General features: G+C 36.9%; 1 protein-coding gene across 1 annotated transcript in view; it reads right to left on the reverse strand.

The window, feature by feature from the left end:
• Nucleotides 1-21,727: 21,727 nt before the first annotated feature.
• Nucleotides 21,728-22,250, reverse strand: part of AIPL1 (aryl hydrocarbon receptor interacting protein like 1) — a 200,365-nt gene continuing 199,842 nt past the window's right edge. Inside the window, exon 7 of the mRNA XM_053704603.1 lies at nt 21,728-21,930. Within this exon, the coding sequence (XP_053560578.1) occupies nt 21,728-21,930 (203 nt within the window). The remainder of the gene's footprint in view (nt 21,931-22,250) is intronic.

Below are 22,250 nucleotides of genomic sequence, written 5' to 3' on the forward strand. Positions count from 1 at the left end.
ATTGGAAACAATATATCCAGAGGTTTTCTGTGGTAAAAACAAGTCTTCACATTTGTTAATGGGCTACACAATGTTATTTCCTTTACATGTTCTGCATAGTGGAGGATTTAAATCTCACTTTCACCTCCCCATAATTTTAGTTGTTGTTTATATATATGTCTATGTATCTATAAACTGTATATATTAATATAGATATATAGGTATAGCCCTGCAAATATTTCTACATGGTGAAAACAAACATTTATTATTTGGTCAAAACACGTATTTCAGGTTCATGTGAGGCTAGTTAAGTAGCAGCAGTCTTAAAACAGATTCATCACCTTTGTGGATAAATATTAAAATCATCCAGGATTAATCCAACTGTAGTGATTGACAACCCCTGTTCTGGCATGATTAGTTTGATCACTAGCAGAGAGGTGGATTGCACAAGACAGCTCTTGTGTCTTCTTAGGTGAGGGTGGGTAGACAGGTTCCCTGCATGGGATGCTTGTCTGTCTACTCCTTGTTAAATGGGGCCCTAGTAAACTAGGATCAATAATGCTTGTATTTTTGCTTTTGAATGCTCCCCCCATTTTTTATGGATTCCCTTAATTCTCATTCAATATATGTCCATCTACAATATATTTTGGTCACTAAAAAATGTCTGCAGTCTACTTCCCTGCAGTAGTCTGGGCCCGATTCACTTTCCCTCTGTATGTTTATGTACTTAAAACATAAGAAGAGTGATGTGAAGGATGAGTATCCCTACTGAGCACTTCTGATTACTTCTGACCTGTTGGTATGTTTGGTTTGATTGTTTGTTTGTTTTATTACCCATTATACTCATAAGTGCCTGAAATTTTACTTTTTAATCCACTAGGAAAAATTTCATGATTTTAACATTATTTTATATTTCTGAACATATTTTATTCTTCTTTCATTTACTATGCATATCTGTCCGTATTAAAGGGATAATGAACCCATTTTTTTTTCTTTTGTGATTCAGATAGAGCATGCAATTTTAAGCAACTTTCGAATTTACTCCTATTATCGATTTTTCTTCATTCTCTTGCTATCTTTATTTGAAAAAGAAAGTCCAGAACCTTGGACAGTACTTGTTTATTGGTGGATGAATGTATCCACCAATCAGCAAGAACAACCCAGGTTGTTCACCAAAATGGGCCGGCATCAAAACTTACATTCTTGCTTTTCAAATAAAGATACCAAGATAATGAAGAACATTTGCTAATAGGAATAAATTAGAAAGTTGCTTAAAATTGCATGCTATATCTGAATCACAAAAGAAAAAAATTTGGGTTCAGTGTCCCTTTAACCCCTTAATGACAACTGACGTACCAGGTACGTCATGCATTAACAAGCAGTTAATGACAATGGACGTACCTGGTACGTCAGTTGTCAAACAGAGTGCTGGAAGCGATCACAAATGCTTCCAGCAGCTCTGAGGGTATTGCAGTGATGCCTTGATATGGAGGCATCCTGCAATACCACTTTACAAGCCACTCTGTGGCCCTCTCTGCACCGGTAGCGATAGTGCCAGTGTCCACCGGGTGCACGATGCGCGTGCGCGTGCACGATGTGCGTGCGCGTGCACGAGTGTGCATGTGAGCGTGCATGTGCGTGTGCACGGGGCGCGCGTGCACGTGCACCCATTAGCCACACTGACACCAATGAATGAGGGCAGAAAGGGGAAAAAAAGGGAATTTTTTTTTTAAAAAAATATAAAAGGATCTGGGAGGGGGTGGGGGTATTGTGGGGGGCTGCTACACTACAGAAATAGTTTTTTAAGTAAAAAATAAAATAAAAATACTTTTTGGGGGGTTTTTGGGGCCAAACTGGGTACTGGCAGACAGCTGCCAGTACCCAAGATGGCGGTAATTAGGTAGGGGAGAGGGTTAGAGAGCTGGAGGGGGGATCAGGGAGGTTGGGGCTAAGGCAGGGGTCCATCACAGCTAAAATACTTTATTATTTTTATTTTAAAAAAAAAAAAACCTCTTTTATTTAGTACTGGCAGACTTTCTGCCAGTACTTAAGATGGCGGGAACAATTGTGGGGTGGGGGAGGGAAGAGAGCTGTTTGGGAGGGATCAGGGGGTGGGATGTGTCAGGTGGGAGGCTGATCTCTAAAATTAACCCTGCAAGCTCCCTACAAGCTACCTAATTTAACCCCTTCACTGCTGGGCATAATTAACGTGTGGTGCGCAGCAGCATTTAGCGGCCTTCTAATTACCAAAAAGCAACGCCAAAGCCATATAAGTCAGCTATTTCTGAACAAAGGGGATCCCAGAGAAGCTTTTACAACAATTTCTGCCATAATTGCACAAGCTGTTTGTAAATAATTTCAGTGAGAAACCTAAAATTGTGAAAAATGTTGTTTTTTTTTTTATTTGCTCGCATTTGGCGGTGAAATGGTGGCATAAAATATACCAAAATGGGCCTAGATCAATACTTGGGGTTGTCTACTACACTACACTAAAGCTAAAATTAACCCTACAAGCTACCTACAAGCTCCCTAATTAACCCCTTCACTCCTGGGCATAAAACACGTGTGGTGCGCAGCGGCATTTAGCGGCCTTCTAATTACCAAAAAGCAACCCCAAAGCCATATAAGTCTGCTATTTCTGAAAAAAGGGGATCCCAGAAAAGCATTTACAACCATTTGTGCCATAATTGCAGAAGCTGTTTGTAAATAATTTCAGTGGGAAACCTAAAGTTTGTGACAAATTTTGTGAAAAAGTGAACTTTTTTTTTTTTTATCGCATTTGGCGGTGAAATGGTGGCATGAAATATACCAAAATGGGCCTAGATCAATACTTTGGGTTGTCTTCTAAAAAAAAATATATACATGTCAAGGGATATTCAGGTATTCCTGACAGATATCAGGGTTCCAATGTAACTAGCGCTAATTTTGAAAAAAAGTGGTTTGGAAATAGCGAAGTGCTACTTGTATTTATTGCCCCATAACTTGCAAAAAAAGCAAAGAACGTGTAAACATTGGGTATTTCTAAACTCAGGACAAAATTTAGAAACTATTTAGCATGGGTGTTTTTTGGTGATTGTAGATGTGTAACAGATTTTGGGGGTCAAAGTTAGAAAAAGTGTGTTTTTTTCCATTTTTTCCTCATATTTTATTATTTTTTTTTTAGTAAATTATAAGACATGATGAAAATAATGGTATCTTTAGAAAGTCCATTTAATGGTGAGAAAAACGGTATATAATATGTGTGGGTACAGTAAATGAGTAAGAGGGAAATTACAGCTAAACACAAACACTGCAGAAATGTAAAAATAGCCATTGTCATTAAGGGTAAGAAAATTGAAAAATGGTCCGGTCATTAAGGGGTTAAGTCCATCTGTACATGCATACAATCATAAAGAATAGATAAACATATTGAATCCACTTCATCATTTATGTGCGCGTTCAAAGCAAATCAATTACAACAAGATTGGGGGCAAGATTATATAAGAAGTCTCATGAGTAGTGCAAAGATCTTCAAAGAATTTTAAAAAGGCAAATTTTAGCTTGCAGGGATTTGGATATGAAGGAAAGACACCTACATTATCATTTAATGTTTATAAAAGGAACAACAATATTGCATTATTTATCTCCTTGCCAAAGAACAAAGATATTGCATTATTTCTCTCCTTCCCAAAGAACAAAGATATTGCATGATTTCTCTCCTTGCCTGCAAGTATTTGATCATCAGGCCCTTAGCCTTAATAATATGATAAAATAGGAAACTGATATGAGACAAATGGACTTGATTATCTTTGGGCTTGCAAGATTCTATAAAAAAATCTTGTAAGTTCTATATAAAAACCTCTAATTATTATTTTTATTATTATTATCATTTATTTGTATAGTGCCGCCAAATTCCGTAGCGCTGGGTACAGTGATAGGGGTATACAATGACAAAGATTTGTGATAAAATACAAAAACATAACAAAACTAAACAAATCTAGTACAGGAGAAAGAGGGCCCTGCTCCTTCTCTAAATGCAGTTTTACCTTGAAAAAGAAGTGTTCCATTTAGCTAAGTATGTGAAAGAGATGCATGCATTACAGTAAGGCTAAAAAATCCAGGTGTCCAGGTAGCTGCCATGATAAGGTGCACTATTTGAGGCTACCTGAGTGATTCCATCAGGCCAATTATCTCCAGGACCCTTCAGCATTCAAGTGTATGTCTATATCATTCAGTTGCCTTATACCGCACTGTACAGTTTGATACCAAAATTGTTGAATCTCTCAACTGAGATCTGGACCATCAAACCATCATATGGGTTCAACACTCCCACCTCGGTATTTCGGGTATTGTAGTTTGACTTAGACAGCCTTTTATACGAGCTCCACAGTGGCAAGACAAGATGAATGCACCTGATCTGCTAGAAGAGTTGAGAATCGTAATACTAAAGCAGCTTTCACATAGGAACTGAGTGCCATGCTGAACCCTCATGCCTTTGATCTCCCAGCTACATTCTCTTATTTAAATTCGATTTCCTAGCATCAAGAGGGTGACAGCCTCCTGGGGTCCGGGCAGCCATCTTCTCCTCAGGCTGGAAACATGCTTGAATTGAAGACCGAGGGAATATTTCAAGTAGATCAGCCGCAAAGAACTGTGATATTTCATGTAAACTTGATAACTATTACTGATCACCAGGAGGATAATTTTGTAAGTACACCTGTCACACTGGAGGAATGTGGGGGTAGGAGCTTAAAGGACATGATTAAGAATGTCCATATACTAAACTTAGTGACCTCTGCAATTTTGATGAAATGCAGAAATATATTGATCCGTCTCTGAGGAATTCACTTCCAGTACAGAGTGAGCAACATTTAAATGTACCATCATCCACAAGGGGAGAAACTACAGAGTTAACAGCTAACACAGATCAGCTAGCTGTTATGTTTTTTTGCTGCTGAAAACTGTTGGTGTGATAATGGGATGGTTATTATCCCTTTTTAAACAATTATAATAAATTCTATATTTTAATTACCCATTATACCATTTATATTCACTGTTTAAGTACAGGATATTACCAAATTAGGAATTTGAGTGCTACAATCCCCTCTTTTGTCCTTTCTCCCCCCTAACCCTTGATATTCATTAGTACCACAAGGGGCAGCACCGAGGTTACCTATACCTTTTATATTCCTATCAGTTACTAGACACTGTGCCAATTTAATGCTTTTTACTTTTCGAAAACTGTTACCTATCAGGGGAAGCCAGCCATACAACCGAGGGATTGCATATTTTGCTATCTGCCATATTGGGCTAGATTACGAGTGGAGCGCAAACATTTGCACCCGAGCGATATGGGGTATATCGCTAAGGTTTGCACTTGTCAGGCTTACCGCTTGAATTAAGATTTGAAATAAAACGCACAATCGTGATTTAGGCTAGAAACATTACTGCGACTTCAGAGCTCTGGTTAAAGGGATTCTAAACCCAATTTTTTTTTTTGTTCTCTTGCTATCTTTCTTTGAAAACAGGAATGGGTAGCACTTGCTGATTGGTGGGTAAATGTAGCCTATATATAATTATGTGTATATATATATATATATATATATATATATATATATATATATATATACTGTATATATATATATATATATATGTTAGAAAAAAGGATGGGCACCTGCGCTAAAAACTCTAACACTTGGTGAGTAATGGCTATTTTGCAACAATAGTAGTAATAGTGATATATGTGCGTGCTGCCACTGATACAGTGTACCCGTGTCACTGTTAGGAATGTGGATGGAAAAGAGAAAATCAAAAGGGCGCACAGCTAGGCACTAGAATAAAAATTGACTATTAGTAAAGTAAGTATGTTATTTTCAGACCAATGTGGTTATAGTAACAGGATAATAAAAATAATAATAATGTCCTTGGATTGTTATTGTATTCTAAAAAGTTCAGTATTGTACTTTAGAATATTCGACACTTCTTTGTCTGAGGTAAATGGATTTGTGCTTACCAGAGGTAACCTCAATCATATGAGGTAAGTTGTAGACTTGTTTGGGTTAGAGATGTTTCTTTGGCTCTTGTCCAGTCGATTTTGCTTTGTTCTTTGCTGTAGGAATCTTTCCTTTGTTGAAACCCAGATATTACCTCAATCTAATGAGGTAAGTATGCCGCACTGGGGGTATATACAGATGGTAGAATCTTCTCCTTGTATCCAGATGTGGTGCCTCTTGGGTTTTCGTTAGCCTCCTGGAGTATGCAGGGATGTGTTTCTGGTTGTAGATAGATCCCTTGTACTTCCTTTGTGTTGGTAGTTAGCCTCTTGGAGTACCTTTTCTGTCTTGGTATAAACTTTCTCCAGCGTAAAGATACCTCCGGTCCGTCAGCCCGCGCCCAGCTCCTTCAATTGCCGCCTGCCATCAGTGTCGCCTTGAACTGCTCAGCCCCCTCAGCCTGCTGCAATGTTGCTGCCGCCTCGAATGCGATTATGCGCAGTTAAAATTGTGTGCGCAGAGCGTGCTGGGTCACGGCGTGTGGGTGGAGCTTCAGCTGAGCAGCCGCCAGCCAGGAGACAAGGTGGACTTTAAGAATGATAATGAAAGTACAGATGATGATTCCCTTTCCAAATTTTCCACCTCCTACGATGAGGGTTCAAATTAATTTTTGAAGGCACTAGATAGTGCAAACAGGCAGGCTGACACTTGCAGTCATCAGCTAACTGGATACCTTATTGTTATGCCTGGTGAAACGACCGTGTTGTGTGGTCGAGCAATGCATTACAGCAACATTAAACTTGTCTTTTAACATTTATATATGGAGGAATCTTTCTGCCTGATTATTCAGATTGAATTTGCTCTATCTGCACAAAGAACTATACAAACCATTACATCACTATTGGTTTGCCTGCACCATATCTTCAGCCTGTTGTTTGATACTTGGATTCAAACTTCCCTGTAATCTTACCTGAGAACTGGTCTCTACCTTGATACAGGATCAGTATCCAGTTAGCTGATGACTGCAAGTGTCAGCCTGCCTGTTTGCACTATCTAGTGCCTTCAAAAATTAATTTGAACCCTCATCGTAGGAGGTGGAAAATTTGGAAAGGGAATCATCATCTGTACTTTCATTATCATTCTTAAAGTCCACCTTGTCTCCTGGCTGGCGGCTGCTCAGCTGAAGCTCCACCCACACGCCGTGACCCAGCACGCTCTGCGCACACAATTTTAACTGCGCATAATCGCATTCGAGGCGGCAGCAACATTGCAGCAGGCTGAGGGGGCTGAGCAGTTCAAGGCGACACTGATGGCAGGCAGCAATTGTAGGAGCTGGGCGCGGGCTGACGGACCGGAGGTATCTTTACGCTGGAGAAAGTTTATACCAAGACAGAAAAGGTACTCCAAGAGGCTAACTACCAACACAAAGGAAGTACAAGGGATCTATCTACAACCAGAAACACATCCCTGCATACTCCAGGAGGCTAACGAAAACCCAAGAGGCACCACATCTGGATACAAGGAGAAGATTCTACCATCTGTATATACCCCCAGTGCGGCATACTTACCTCATTAGATTGAGGTAATATCTGGGTTTCAACAAAGGAAAGATTCCTACAGCAAAGAACAAAGCAAAATCGACTGGACAAGAGCCAAAGAAACATCTCTAACCCAAACAAGTCTACAACTTACCTCATATGATTGAGGTTACCTCTGGTAAGCACAAATCCATTTACCTCAGACAAAGAAGTGTCGAATATTCTAAAGTACAATACTGAACTTTTTAGAATACAATAACAATCCAAGGACATTATTATTATTTTTATTATCCTGTTACTATAACCACATTGGTCTGAAAATAACATACTTACTTTACTAATAGTCAATTTTTATTCTAGTGCCTAGCTGTGCGCCCTTTTGATTTTCTCTTTTCCATCCATATATATATATATATATATATATATATATATATATATATATATATGTATATAGGAATAGATATTTATCGTACCAAGATACCATCAGATATATGTAGAAATATGTATTTATGAATATTGAAATAAGCTTAGGAGCGCTAAAAAGCTAAAGGTTCTAAAGAGCAAAGAATGTATGTAAAACAATTACTACAACACAGGCTAATTAAAATCAGTTTTTAAATGTTTAAAAAAATGGTTTTGTCAGATCATATAAGCAAAAGCAACAGGTGTCACAGATCTATAGTAGTAAAAATGTTACTCAATAATTGCAACAATGTGTAAAAAATCGGACGTCTCTGATTATATGCAAAAAAGTGATACTAGGATATTTGATTGCCACCACTAAAAATAGATAAAAAGTGTGTTTTGCAAAACTTATTAGCACCTCGATATTAAGATAGGGTCAGTTCAAATATTCCAACTCAATCAGTCGTAACCTGTATGTCTGTATAATCCAAATCCCAGATGTGTAAGCATAATGCAGTCCTTATGTGATAGTATAATCAAATACCTGACTTGAGGTTGTTACAGTTCGGGAGCCGCAGCTAGGTGTGTACGCTGTTTGACAACCGTGTGTACCTTGTCAGCCGTTAGACCACACGTCACTAGTCTCATCGGCTACTCCGGTCCTATTGGACAGTCTCACTTTCAAACACTCCAGGCTTTTTTTTCTGTCAGGTATCGGAAATGATATCCTGCTCTTAGTGCAACGGCAGGCTGGATATTCACAATGTATATTCTTTAGCGGACTTGAGCATAAGCTTAACTATTTCTTTTGGCACTCACCAGTGCAATGGTATAGAAGTAACAGGTTTTCGGTATGTTAGACCTTGAGAAATAGGCAATATTAATGCCTAAAAAATCCCAATGTGAACTCCGTTGTCCACAGAGAGATAAGCACAGTTGTAGATATTATTTTGACTGCATAAAAAGAATAAAATCATCAACGTGTTTCTCCCTACATGAGGGCTTTTTCAAGATGAAGAAATAGCAGTCAAATACTTGCTTTTAAATGTAGCCAAACTTTTTCATTGGTCCCATTATTTAATTGTTATTTAAGGTGGTAGCAGAAAAATACAATGGTAGTGGCAATCTTTAAGCATAAAGGTGGTATTGGCAATAAAAAACATTTAGTGCAGATTCCATAAGGAGATTTAATGTCTCAGAAAAAATGATAAGTGATATTATTAATATTAATACGTGCGTATCTAAAAGTGTATTATTACATAGTGTTACATCAATATTATAACTAGTTCATAGAATATATATATTAAGAATGTGTAAAGTGAGTGTATATGAATCATATACATAATAAAGTTTAGATCTAACCTTCAAAGATAGACAGAGAACAAAGAAACAGAAAAAAAATTACTTTCAATCTAGTAAAAAGGTGAAATATCCAATTACTTCTATACCATTGCACTGGTGAGTGCCAAAAGAAATAGTTAAGCTTATGCTCAAGTCCGCTAAAGAATATACATTGTGAATATCCAGCTTGCCGTTGCACTAAGAGCAGGATACCATTTCCGATACCTGACAGAAAAAAAAGCCTGGAGTGTTTGAAAGTGAGACTGTCCAATAGGACTGGAGTAGCCGATGAGACTAGTGACGTGTGGTTTAACGCCTGACAAGGTACACACGGTTGTCAAACAGCGTACACACCTAGCTGCGGCTCCCGAACTGTAACGTCCTCAAGTCAGGAATTTGGTAATACTATCACGTAAGGACTGCATTATGCTTACACATCTGTGATTTGGATTATACAGACATACAGGTTACGAGTTGGAATATTTGAACTGACCATATCTTAATATCGAGTTGCTAATACGTTTTGCAAAACACACTTTTTATCTATTTTTAGTGGTGGCAATCAAATATCCTAGTATCACTTTTTTGCATATAATCGGAGACGTCCGATTTTTTACACATTGTTGCAATTATTGAGTAACATTTTTACTACTATAGATCTGTGACACCTGTTGCTTTTGCTTATATGATCTGACAAAACCATTTTTTAAACATATAAAAACTGATTTTAATTAGCCTGTGTTGTAGTCATTGTTTTACATACGTTTTTTGCTCTTTAGAACCTTTAGCTTTTTCGCGCTCCTAAGCTTATTTCAATATTTTTACTTCCTTTGCCTAATTGTTAGGGGATCTATTAGGGCCCTAGGAGTTTGGTTTAATAGTTCTGCGCACACTTCTCTTCTATACTTAGTTATGTATTTATGAATAAATAGAACATATTCTGCTGTGTAAAGAACATTCAAATATGTAATATTCATATTTTCATGATGGGTTAGAGTAAATGAGAATATGTGATAGTGTTTGCCCAAGAGTGGGAGCATAAAAAGCCGGACTTAGAATATTGCGCATGTGATAATCTATTCCCCTATAGAAGTCAATAGAATAAAAAAGTAGAAAAAACTAACACCCTACTTGTGCGCAAATCAGATCAAATAATCTCAAGTGCGCTAACCTGACATGAAAATATGAATATTTCAATGTTCTTCACATAGCAGAATATGTTCTATTTACTCTAAATACATATTTCTACATACAGTGCCCTCCACTAATATCGGTACCCTTGGTAAATATGAGCAAAGAAGGCTGTGAAAAATTGTCTTTATTGTTTAACCTTTTGATCTTTTGTTCGAAACCCCAAAAATGTATTTTGTGGTTTTGATAGAGAATACAATTTTAAAAACTTTCCAATTTACTTCTATTATCTAATTTGCTTCATTCTCTTAGTTTTGTTGAACCAATCATTAGCTCCTGAGCCTACCTAGGTATCATTGTCAACAGAAAATACAAAGAGAACAAAACTAATTCGATTATAGAAGTAAATTGGAAAGTTGTTTAAAATTACAAGAATCATGAAATAAAACATTTTTTGGGTTTCATGTTCCTTTAAATATAGTATCAAAATGCGGTTTAAACCCTAATAGTAATCAAGGGTCCAAAAGTGACCCCTAGAACTGCTTCAATTCCTGCACTATCTTTAGTTTAATCGCCTGACATTGGTCCAATAGTGATCCCATTTCTCATAGGAGGACAATTAGCAGGATATATATTAAGCATTTTTTTTTAATCACTATAATTGGTTTCAAATCTACTTATACTAAAGGAGCAGTTTGGAAATTCCTGTGTTTTCCATTTTTCATGAAACCTTCAGCCCAACTCCACTGTTAATTATAAAACTTAGGTATATTACAACCCTATTTTTGGAAATACAAGTATTATGTTCATATCTCTTAAATAATTTTGCCTTTATAAATACTTGAATATTCAAATATACCAGGGACGTGCACTCATAGAAGGCAGTGGAGGCAGTGCCTACCCTGCCATATGCCATATGCCAAAGCTTAATTAAATTTTAATTAAAACAAGAAAAAAAGTCCCAAAAAAATATTTTCCCCCCATGTAATGCTATGGAGAGGCAGGTACAGGAACGCTTCTCTCCATTGCAGAACATGGGTCAAAGGAAAAGCTGTGCTGCAGCGCCACCTCTTGATGCCTCCTAGCAAGTGAAGGAGATATAGATTAATCAGAAGGAGGATGCAGTGAGCAGGGTCATGTGACACAACTGGAAGCTGAGGTAACCTAAGAACAGATGACACCAAGCAGAAGAGTAAAGTAGTATTCTACATCTCTTGTGATTCACAAATTGTGTTCAGATACAGCTCATTAACGGGGGGGCATTAAGTGAGCATAACCCAAGCAAAACAGTAAAGTAGTATTCTACATCTCTTGTGATTCACAAATTGTGTTCAGATACAGATCATTAACAGGGGGACAGTAAGTGAGTATAACTCAATACTGACAGGAAGTCAAAATGTCAATTCAAATTTAAATCCATAATTTAAAACCCAGAGTTTGAAGTTAAGTGTGCAGTGTCCACATTAATTAAACTAAAGTGTTTGACATTGAATATTGCTAAGCCTCCCTTTTTCATGGTTATTTAATTTAATTAGGTACAAACTCCATATATATTCTGTCTGATCAGTCAGAGGATGCAGTATCTATTTTTATTTTTCTCTGTGTCTCCATTTATTTAAAGACTGCTGTTAACTTGTAATTCACAAATCAATTGAAAGCTGTTGCATTGTGTTTTTAATATGTGCTGCTTTTATACAAGTTTATATTAATAAAAAGGAGATAATGAGTCATTTAAAAAATATATGTAATTATTGCAGTTAAATGTTTTAGAAATAATGCCACTGTAAAGTAACTGGTTAAACACATAGTCAAAGGGAGACATTTAAAACTAAACTTTCATGATTGAGGTAGAGCATGCTATTTTAATAGACTTTTCTAGTTATTTATATTTTGAGAATTAGCATCAACTGTTACTGGCCCCATGTCAGCAAATCAAATTAGTTTTTGAAAGGAACATGAAAGTCATAATTACATTTCCATCATTCAGATAGAAATTGCACACAAATAAATAAATAAATAAATAAACTTTCTATTGTACTTTTATTATTATGTACTTCATTCTTTTGGTATCCTTTGGTGTCCTTTGTTGAAGAGCATACCTAAAAGGGATGTGCACGTGCGTTTCTTGAACACCATATTGCAGCAGCTGTGTTGGCAGTATTGATAACTTGTCCTTTGTGTAAAACTTGTATGGTAAATTATTTCTATTTTTACAATACAGTAGTGAGTAGAGAAGAGATTGTGTATCATTGTGTATCATTGTGTAATTGCTTAGTAACTGACACTGTGCCACAGAATTGTGTGAGTGTGTATGTGAGCAGAATGTGTGTGGGTGTCAGTGAGCAGAGTATGTGTGCTTTATTCTCCAGGTAATCAATACATTTCCGATGAGCTGGTGCTTTAGTGCAGTGTTTCTCAACAATGGTCCTCAAGTACCTCCAACAGGCCAGGTTTTTAATATAGCTGAATCAGTGCACAGGTGAAGTAATCAGCTGATCAGTAACTCAGTGGTTACTAACTTGCTCTCATCACCTGATTATGTCACCTGTGCACTGTGCAGCTATCATTTAAACCTGCCCTGTTGGGGGTACTTGCAGCCATCTGTACATGTGTTTCTCCGGCGTATGATATCTAGTGCCTCACCAGCCTCTGACCTCACTGCACGTCACTGAAATATACGTATCCCTTATAAGTATGTGATATGTTTATTTTATACCTAAATAAAAAAAAATTAAAGGGAAAAATGGTATAAAACTAATACATTCATTTTTAATGATTTCTTTTTAAATAAAATAAAATAATGCAGTGGAAATGTTATTGTTAAATAAAAACCTATTTTAAATAAACAGTGCACAGTACAAGTGTTCCCAATGAATTGTTATACCAGCTGCAGAGTATAAAATGTATGAGAAATTGATCCTTTATGTTTATTTTTGTAAATTAACCCCTTAAGAACCAGACCATTTTTCAATTTCTTACCCTTAAAGGGACACTGAACCCAAATGTTTTCTTTCGTGATTCAGATAGAGATTGCTATTTTAAGCAACTTTCTATTTTACTCCTATTATCAAATTTTCTTCATTCTCTTGGTATCTTTATTTGAAATGCAAGAATGTAAGTTTAGATGCCGGCTCATTTTTTGTTGAACAACCTGGGCTGTTCTTGCTGATTGGTGGATAAATTTATCCACCAATAAAAAAGTGCTGTCCAGAGTACTAAACCAAAAAAGAAGCGTAGATGCCTTCTTTTTCAAATAAAGATAGCAAGTGAACGAAGAAAAATTGATAATAGGAGTAAATTAGAACGTTCTTAAAATTGCATGCTCTATCTGAATCACAAAAGAAAAAATTTGGGTTCAGTGTCCCTTTAAGGACCAAGGCTATTGTTACATTTCTGTGGTGTTTGTGTTTAGCTGTAATTTCCTCTTACTCATTTACTGTACCCACACATATTATATACAGTTTTTCCTGCCATTAAATGAACTTTCTAAATATACCATTATTTTCATCATACCTTATAATTTACTGTAAAAATGTTTTATAAAATATGATGAAAAAATTGAAAAAAACACACTGTTTCTAACTTTGACCGACAAAATCTGTTACACATCAACAAACATAAAAAAAAAAACATGCTAAATAGTTTCTAAATTTTGTCCTGAGTTTAGAAATACTGAATGTCTACATGTTCTTTGCTTTTTTTGCAAGTTATAGGGCAATAAGTACAAGTAGCACTTTGCTATTTCCAAACCATTTTTTTTTTCAAAATTAGCAATAGTTACATTGTAATACTGATATCTGTCAAGAATCCTTGAATATCCCTTGACATGTATATATTTTATTTTAGTAGACAACCCACAGTATTGATCTAGGCCCATTTTGGTATATTTAATGCCACCATTTCCCTGCCAAATGAGATCAAATTAAAAAAAACTTTCATTTTTCACTAACTTTTTCATAAACTTTCGGTTTCTCACTGAAATTGTTTACAAACAGCTTGTGCTATTATGGCAAAAATGGTTGTAAATGCTTCTCTGGGATCCCCTTTGTTCAGAAATAGCAGACATTTATGGCTTTAATATTACTTTTTGGTAATTAGAAGGTCACTAAATGCCGCTGTGCACCACACTTGTATTATGCCCAGCAGTAAAGGGGTTAATTAGGTAGCTTCTAGTGTTAATTTTAGCTTTAGTGTAGAGATCAGCCTCCCACCTGATGCATCCCACCCCCTGAACCCTCCCTGTCCCCCTCAAACAGGTCTCTGCCCTCCCCCACCTCATAATTGTCACCGCCATCTTAAAGTGAAGGTAAACTTTGATGAATGAAAGTCCGTTTTTTAAAAATACTATTAAAACAGGGGCACTTTCATTCATCAAAGTTTACAAGCAGCTGTTTTGATTAAAAACTTAACTTTGTTTTTTCACAACCAGAGCAGCTTCCCCCTCCTGGAAATCCTGTCTTCACACGTCAGCAATGACTAATCCGGCTTCCTCCAATCAAGCATGGCCTCAGGCAATAACCACACTGGGGGGAAAGCAATGTTGGAGGAAGCCGGATTAGTCATTGCTGTAGTGTGAAGAGAGGATTTCCAGGAGGGGAAAATTGCTGTAGCTGTAAAAAGAAACAAAGGTACGTTTTTAATCAAAACGGCTGATTTGTAAACTTTCACCAAAGTTTGCCTTCCCTTTAAGTACTGGCAGAAAGTCTGCCAGTACTAAAATAAAAGGCTTTTTTTTTTACATATTATTTTGCAGTGTTGGATCCCCCTTTAGCCCCCAACCTTCCTGATTCCCCCAAACAGCTCTCTAACCCTCCCCCTTTACCTAATTGCCACCATCTTGGGTACTGGTAGCTGTCTGCCAGTACCCACTTTGAAATAAAATTGGGCTATTTTTGGGTTTTTTTTTACCCCATCATTTTTAATCCCTATCATTTAGGTTGGCTCCCTCCCTCCCTCCCAGATCCCTTTTCCAACCTTTATTTTTTATTTATTCCCCTCTCCCATCTTCCCTTATACTTGATCACTTGTTGTGATCTGAAGCGGGCTCCCGCACGCTCCTGCACATGACCAGAACTTAGATCCCTAGCATTACCTGAACAACTCCAGTGATGGGCCGCCCACCCGCCTCCTTGCTATGGCTCCCTCCATCCAATGATCGGCACCACCGCTGTCTGATGCAGAGAGGGCCACAGAGTAGACCTCTCTGCATCGAAAACTCTGCAAATCTATTTCTGCAGTGCCCTACTTATGGGGCATGCAGAAATAGTGCAATCTCACTATTTTTAGCGAGATCGCAGCAGAGAGAAGCCCAGGACTGCAGCAACGTACAGGGTACGATGCTGGTCGTTAAGGGGTTAAAAAGCTGTATTTGCTATTTGAAACCCCAGCCCATCAAAATAGGCTACTTTTGCGCAAACACGATCGCATATTCTCAAGTGTGCTAACCCAACATGAAAATATAAAAATTTCACACTCCAATGTTCTTCACATAGCAGAATATGCTCTATTTATTGACAAATATATATATATATATATATATATATATATATATATATACAGGGCTTTTTTCTGCCAGTACGCAAAGGTACACCATACCGGCACTTCTGCACACCATACAGGAATCTCTTCAGAGCACAATTGATCTCTCATGCACACACAGCCAAAGAAGGAACAGCAGGGTTTTTTATTAATAAGGGGATTTTTTTTTTTTTTTTTTTTAAAGGCTTAAGATTGGGAAACTGTAGGAAGCATGAAATGTTGCAAACGTGAACTTATTTACATTATAAACTGGGAATCCCTGACTCAGGTCTAGACATCAGTATGCGTCTTGCAAGTTACTGATGTGCAGACTGTAGAGGATGGCATCGGAGATGCCCAGCTTATAAGGTAGGTAAGCTTTAAACCAATGCTGCATTATATCTCATATGCTTGGTCAGCGGCGGATCCTCCGAGAGCCTCCTGAGTGTTACCACATGTCAGAGTTTCGAACTGTGTACTTCTTACACAGGACCGGTGTTCTGCCGAGTACTCCACAATTCCTCAAAAACTACAATCTGATGTCACTTCTGGTGACTCTTCTATTTTCACTATCTGTTTTTTGCCTGTCTTGGGGGGCTCACTGCCGATCCTCTGGCATACACCCCAAGTAAACCTTGGGGAATGAGCCCCCCTTGAAACTCCCCAGGCAGAAGCAAAATAGTGAAGATAGGCGATTGCAGTGCCCATCTCATTGGGTGTGAATCCTGTCACTCACTGAGACACGGACCAATCAGATGTATAGAATCACCGGAAGTGACGTCAGATTGGAGTTTTCAATGTATTGGAATTCTTGATAGAACCCGGAAATGCAAGTTAACTGTTGCATATAGAAAACAAAAGGTTAATTGATGGACTGGTAAAAGCCCCTGTACGTATACACCTCTGCTCCCCAAAAAAACTGAAAAAATATAATGTTTAGAGTAAAAAGTAATGTATATGTGCGCTAACAGCTAAAGGGGTTAAGGGGTTAATAAAAAAATATAAAACGTAAATCTGTAAAATTGTAGATTTGTAGATGGTATGTAAAAATGTAAATGGTATAAAATATAAAATATTTAATATTTATTATCTTCACATGTACTTATTGAGAATATAAAGTATATAAACAATGCTAAAAATAGTACAAATGACCTTGAAAATATTTAAAAGTTGGATAACAATACTTCTTAAAAGGATAAATGACAAAGAATCCCTTATTAAAACAATTGGTAAAATAAGGTATTGTTCACAAAGAATAACCAAATAAAACACAAAGGCCTAGATTTAGAGTTTTGTCGGTAACGACCCGCGTAGCTAACGCTGGCTTTTTTCTGGCCGCACCTTTTAAATACCTCTGGTATTGAGAGTTCACAGAATGGCTGCGTTAGGCTCCAAAAAGGGAGGGTAGAGCATATTTAACGCCACTGCAACTCTCGATACCAGAGTTGCTTACGGACGCGGCCAGCCTCAAAAACGTGCTCGTGCACGATTCCCCCATAGAAAACAATGGGGCTGTGTGAGCTGAAAAAAAACCTAACACCTGCAAAAAAGCCACGTTCAGCTCCTAACGCAGCCCCATTGTTGTCTATGGGGAAACACTTCCTACGTCTGCACCTAACACCCTAACATGTACCTTGAGTCTAAACACCCCTAACATTACACTTATTAACCCCTATTCTGCCGCCCCCGCTATCGCTGACCCCTGCATATTATTTTTAACCCCTAATCTGCCGCTCCGTAAACCGCCGCTACTTACATTATCCCTATGTACCCCTAATCTGCTGCCCCTAACACCGCCGACCCCTATATTATATTTATTAACCCCTAATCTGCCCTCCACAACGTCGCCTCCACCTGCCTACACTTATTAACCCCTAATCTGCAGAGCGGACCGCACCGCTATTATAATAAAGTTATTAACCCCTAATCCGCCTCACTAACCCTATAATAAATAGTATTAACCCCTAATCTGCCCTCCCTAAAATCGCCGACACCTAACTTCAAACATTAACCCCTAATCTGCCGACTGGAGCTCACCGCTATTCTAATAAATGTATTAACCCCTAAAGCTAAGTCTAACCCTAACACTAACACCCCCCTAAATTAAATATAATTTAAATCTAACGAAATTAATTAACTCTTATTAAATAAATTATTCCTATTTAAAGCTAAATACTTACCTGTAAAATAAATCCTAATATAGCTACAATATAAATTATAATTATATTATAGCTATTTTAGGATTTATATTTATTTTACAGGTAACTTTGTATTTATTTTAACCAGGTACAATAGCTGTTAAATAGTTAAGAACTATTTAATAGCTAAAATAGTTAAAATAATTACAAATTTACCTGTAAAATAAATCCAAACCTAAGTTACAATTAAACCTAACACTACACTATCAATAAATTAATTAAATAAAATACCTACAATTACCTACAATTAAACCTAACACTACACTATCAATAAATGAATTAAATACAATATCTACAAATAAATACAATTAAATAAACTAACTAAAGTACAAAAAATAAAAAAGAACTAAGTTACAAAAAATAAAAAAATATTTACAAACATTAGAAAAAAATTACAACAATTTTAAACTAATTACACCTACTCTAAGCCCCCTAATAAAATAACAAAGACCCCCAAAATAAAAAAATGCCCTACCCTATTCTAAATTACAAAAGTTCAAAGCTCTTTTACCTTACCAGCCCTGAACAGGGCCCTTTGCGGGGCATGCCCCAAGAAATTCAGCTCTTTTGCCTGTAAAAAAACACATACAATACCCCCCCAACATTACAACCCACCACCCACATACCCCTAATCTAACCCAAACCCCCCTTAAATAAACCTAACACTAAGCCCCTGAAGATCTTCCTACCTTATCTTCACCTTGCCGGGTATCACACCGATCGGTCCTGGCTCCAAAATCTTCATCCAACCCAAGCGGGGGCTAGACATCCATCATCCGACGGCTGAAGAAGTCCAGAAGAGGGTCCAAAGTCTTCATCCTATCCGGGAAGAAGAGTAGATCCGGACCGGCAACCATCTTCTTCCAAGCGGCATCTTCTATCTTCATCCGATGAGGACCGGCTCCATCGTGAAGACCTCCAGCGTGGACCCATCTTCTTCCAACGATGTCCAACTGAAGAATGACGGTTCCTTTAAGGGACGTCATCCAAGATGGCGTCCCTCGAATTCCGATTGGCTGATAGGATTCTATCAGCCAATCGGAATTAAGGTAGGAAAATTCTGATTGGCTGATTTGTACTATTTTTAGTATTGCTTATATACTTTATATACTCAAGTACACTCAAGTACATGTGAAGATAATAAATATTAAATATTTAATATTTTATACCATTTACATTTTTACATACCATCTACAAATCTACAATTTTACAGATTTACGTTTTATATCCATTTTTTTTTATTAACCCCTTTAGCTGTTAGCGCACATATACATTACTTTTTACTCTAAACATTATATTTTTTTCAGTTTTTTTGGGGAGTAGAAGTGTATACGTGCAGGGGCTTTTACCAGCCCATCACTTAACCTTTTGTTTTCTATATGCAACAGTTAACTTGCATTTCGGGGTTCTATCGAGAATTCCAATACATCGAAAACTCCAATCTGACATCACTTCCGGTGATTCCATACATCTGATTGGTCCGTGTCTCAGTGAGTGACAGGATTCACACTCAATCAGATAGGCACTGCAATCGCCTATCTTCACTATTTTGCTTCTGCCTGGGGGGTAAATATTTTCAATAACCGGTCATTTATGAATATTAAATATTTTATACCATTTACATTTTTACATACTATCTACAAATCTACAATTTTACAGATTTACGTTTTATATCAGAGTCCATTTTATTATAAACCCCTTAACCCCTTTAGGTGTTAGCGCACATATACATTACTTTTCACTCTAAAAGTTAACTGTTGCACACCTAGGTGAGGCTGTTCCACTCGCTATGCACTCTGCCCTCCCTGGCTTTCCCCTCACCCAGCAAGATCTGGATCATCTACAGAAAAAGCAAGAGAGTAAGACCTGCGATGGCAGCATTCTGGCTAGGACACTAAAAAAAAAAACTGCTGTGTACTGCAAACACACTTTTCTTATATGTGCACTACCATGTCAGTATGACAAGCTACAAAGCCTGTGCCACTTCTCATGTAAACACTTTGCTGCAGCATTACTCTCCCTAAACCGAGGCCCTCCAGACGAAATGCGTAGGGATATCGTCAAGTGTGGTTCGCCTTCATCGACAGTGTTTGCAGCTGAGAGGTTAAGGCCTAAAGGGGGATGCTCCGGATCCTGTATCCTACAGTGATGTCAGACGCCGGCTTTGTGTTCGGCGGTCCACCGCAAAACTTTGGACATACTTCTGCCTGTCGATCAGGACTCTGGCTGCTGCTGTCTTTGATTTGATTTAATCTGGAGATTTAATTTGCTTACGTAAGTGTAAGTTACTATGTTTATTTTTAATACATATACTTAATAAATTACTCAAGCTTGTTTGCGCTTCTTGTACTCTCATTAATATTTTAAAGAAGAACAAAAATGACCATGAGACAAATATGGGAGACAGTTGGAAATATAAATAGGGGTTTAAAGAATTTAAAACAGTTTGTGTATGGACAACACTTTTATAATGCTCTAAATGTCATATTTGAAGAATGTCTTGGAAATGTAAAAAGCAAATATTGAGTTTCATATATTTCTTTCACTTTTGCTCAAAAATATCTAACATTAGTCCAACAAAATATTCTATAGAATCATTAGCAAAATAAAATAAACAAAAAAAATTAACATACAATACAAACAGTAATGCAATTTTAGTGATATTTTGACATAGAAAAAAAACATAAATGAGAAAATGATGGAGGCTACTATGGTGCTACCCTCTTTATTTTGTATTTACTATTAACAAATTAATTATAATAAGGTAAATATGTTGCTACTTACTTACAATATAGATAGTATAATAAAGTCAACATGCTTTTAATAATCTTCAATTATACTTCAGAAGAGATATGTCTCATTAAAATGTATTAAAATGTACACATGCACACAAAAAAATTACTTAAAGGAACATGATACCTAGAAGCAATTGAAAGTGATGCAGCGTAGTTAAAAAAAGCTGATTAGAAAATATCATCTGAACATCACTATGTAAAAAAGGAAGATATTTCCCCTCACAATTTTTTCAATAGCCACATCCTATTGTAAAGGGATTTTAAGCAGCCAATCAGGATGCTAGTCCCAGGACTTGTAAGGGAGCAAGCTTCTGGCATGCACAGGCACAGTTGTGTTATTTCCCTATAAAGTTTAAGTAAGTTTACTATGAAATCTCACAAAATTTCAGTGAAATCTCATGAGAAAAGCAAAGTATGACATCACCACTGATGAATATGATTGTCTGTTGTTATTGTTTACATGCTGACAGTAGCAGAAGTATAGCTGTTAACAGAGCATTTCCTGTTCTGAGCTGAAGACATTTTGAGGCAAAATATCTTCCCTTTTTACATACAGATGTTTAGAGGATATTTCCTTGGCAGCTTATATTCAGTATTGCTGCATCATTTTAAACTGATTTAGCGTATGGGTATTATGTCCCTTTAAGGATAACATTGCTTTATTAATACACTTTTTTTCATCATAATTTTCCATCAATTTGTGTTATGTGGTATTTAAGGACAGCTTACTGTATGTTTCTTATGACCATTCAGTTAAATACACAAGTAAATAGTGAACAACTCTTGAGTTGAATTCATTAGACCCCCTCTTAGAATCAGTTTTAAAAAAATGGTGGTATCCAATAGATATGCTATGAGAAGAGATTTTTGTACTTTATCTTGTCTTCCTCACTCTTTTCTTGCATTCTATTCTCCAGCAACTGTATTTCTTTTTTTAGTACACGACTCATAGTTGGATCCATTTCCTTGACTTTGTCAAAATCTGCCTTCGCTTCAGCCTCATTCCAGACTTCTGCGTTAGCTTTGCCTCGAATGTAATATGCCTTTGCCAGACCTAGGAAATGTACAGAGACAACTGTGTATTAAGATTAAAATATTTAGATATGTGGAATCAGACATATTAATTACGTAATAAATATAAAAATAGAATGTACTGGGCTGTAATTACTTTCTATCTATTAATGTAAACATGGTTTTCACTTGCTTTTGGAAAAGGACATTCTAGCATAAAAAATAAAATGCTCTGTTTCATTGGAACATTTCATTTAAAAAAACTTCTTTCATTTACTACAGAGCCATTTATCAAGAGCACTTGAGGTGCCGGCTCACTCACACAAGCCTACAACTGCAAGTTAAGAAGCAACAGTCATTCAT

This window comes from Bombina bombina, chromosome 3 (assembly GCF_027579735.1).
Source record: "Bombina bombina isolate aBomBom1 chromosome 3, aBomBom1.pri, whole genome shotgun sequence".
Lineage (NCBI taxonomy): Eukaryota > Metazoa > Chordata > Amphibia > Anura > Bombinatoridae > Bombina > Bombina bombina.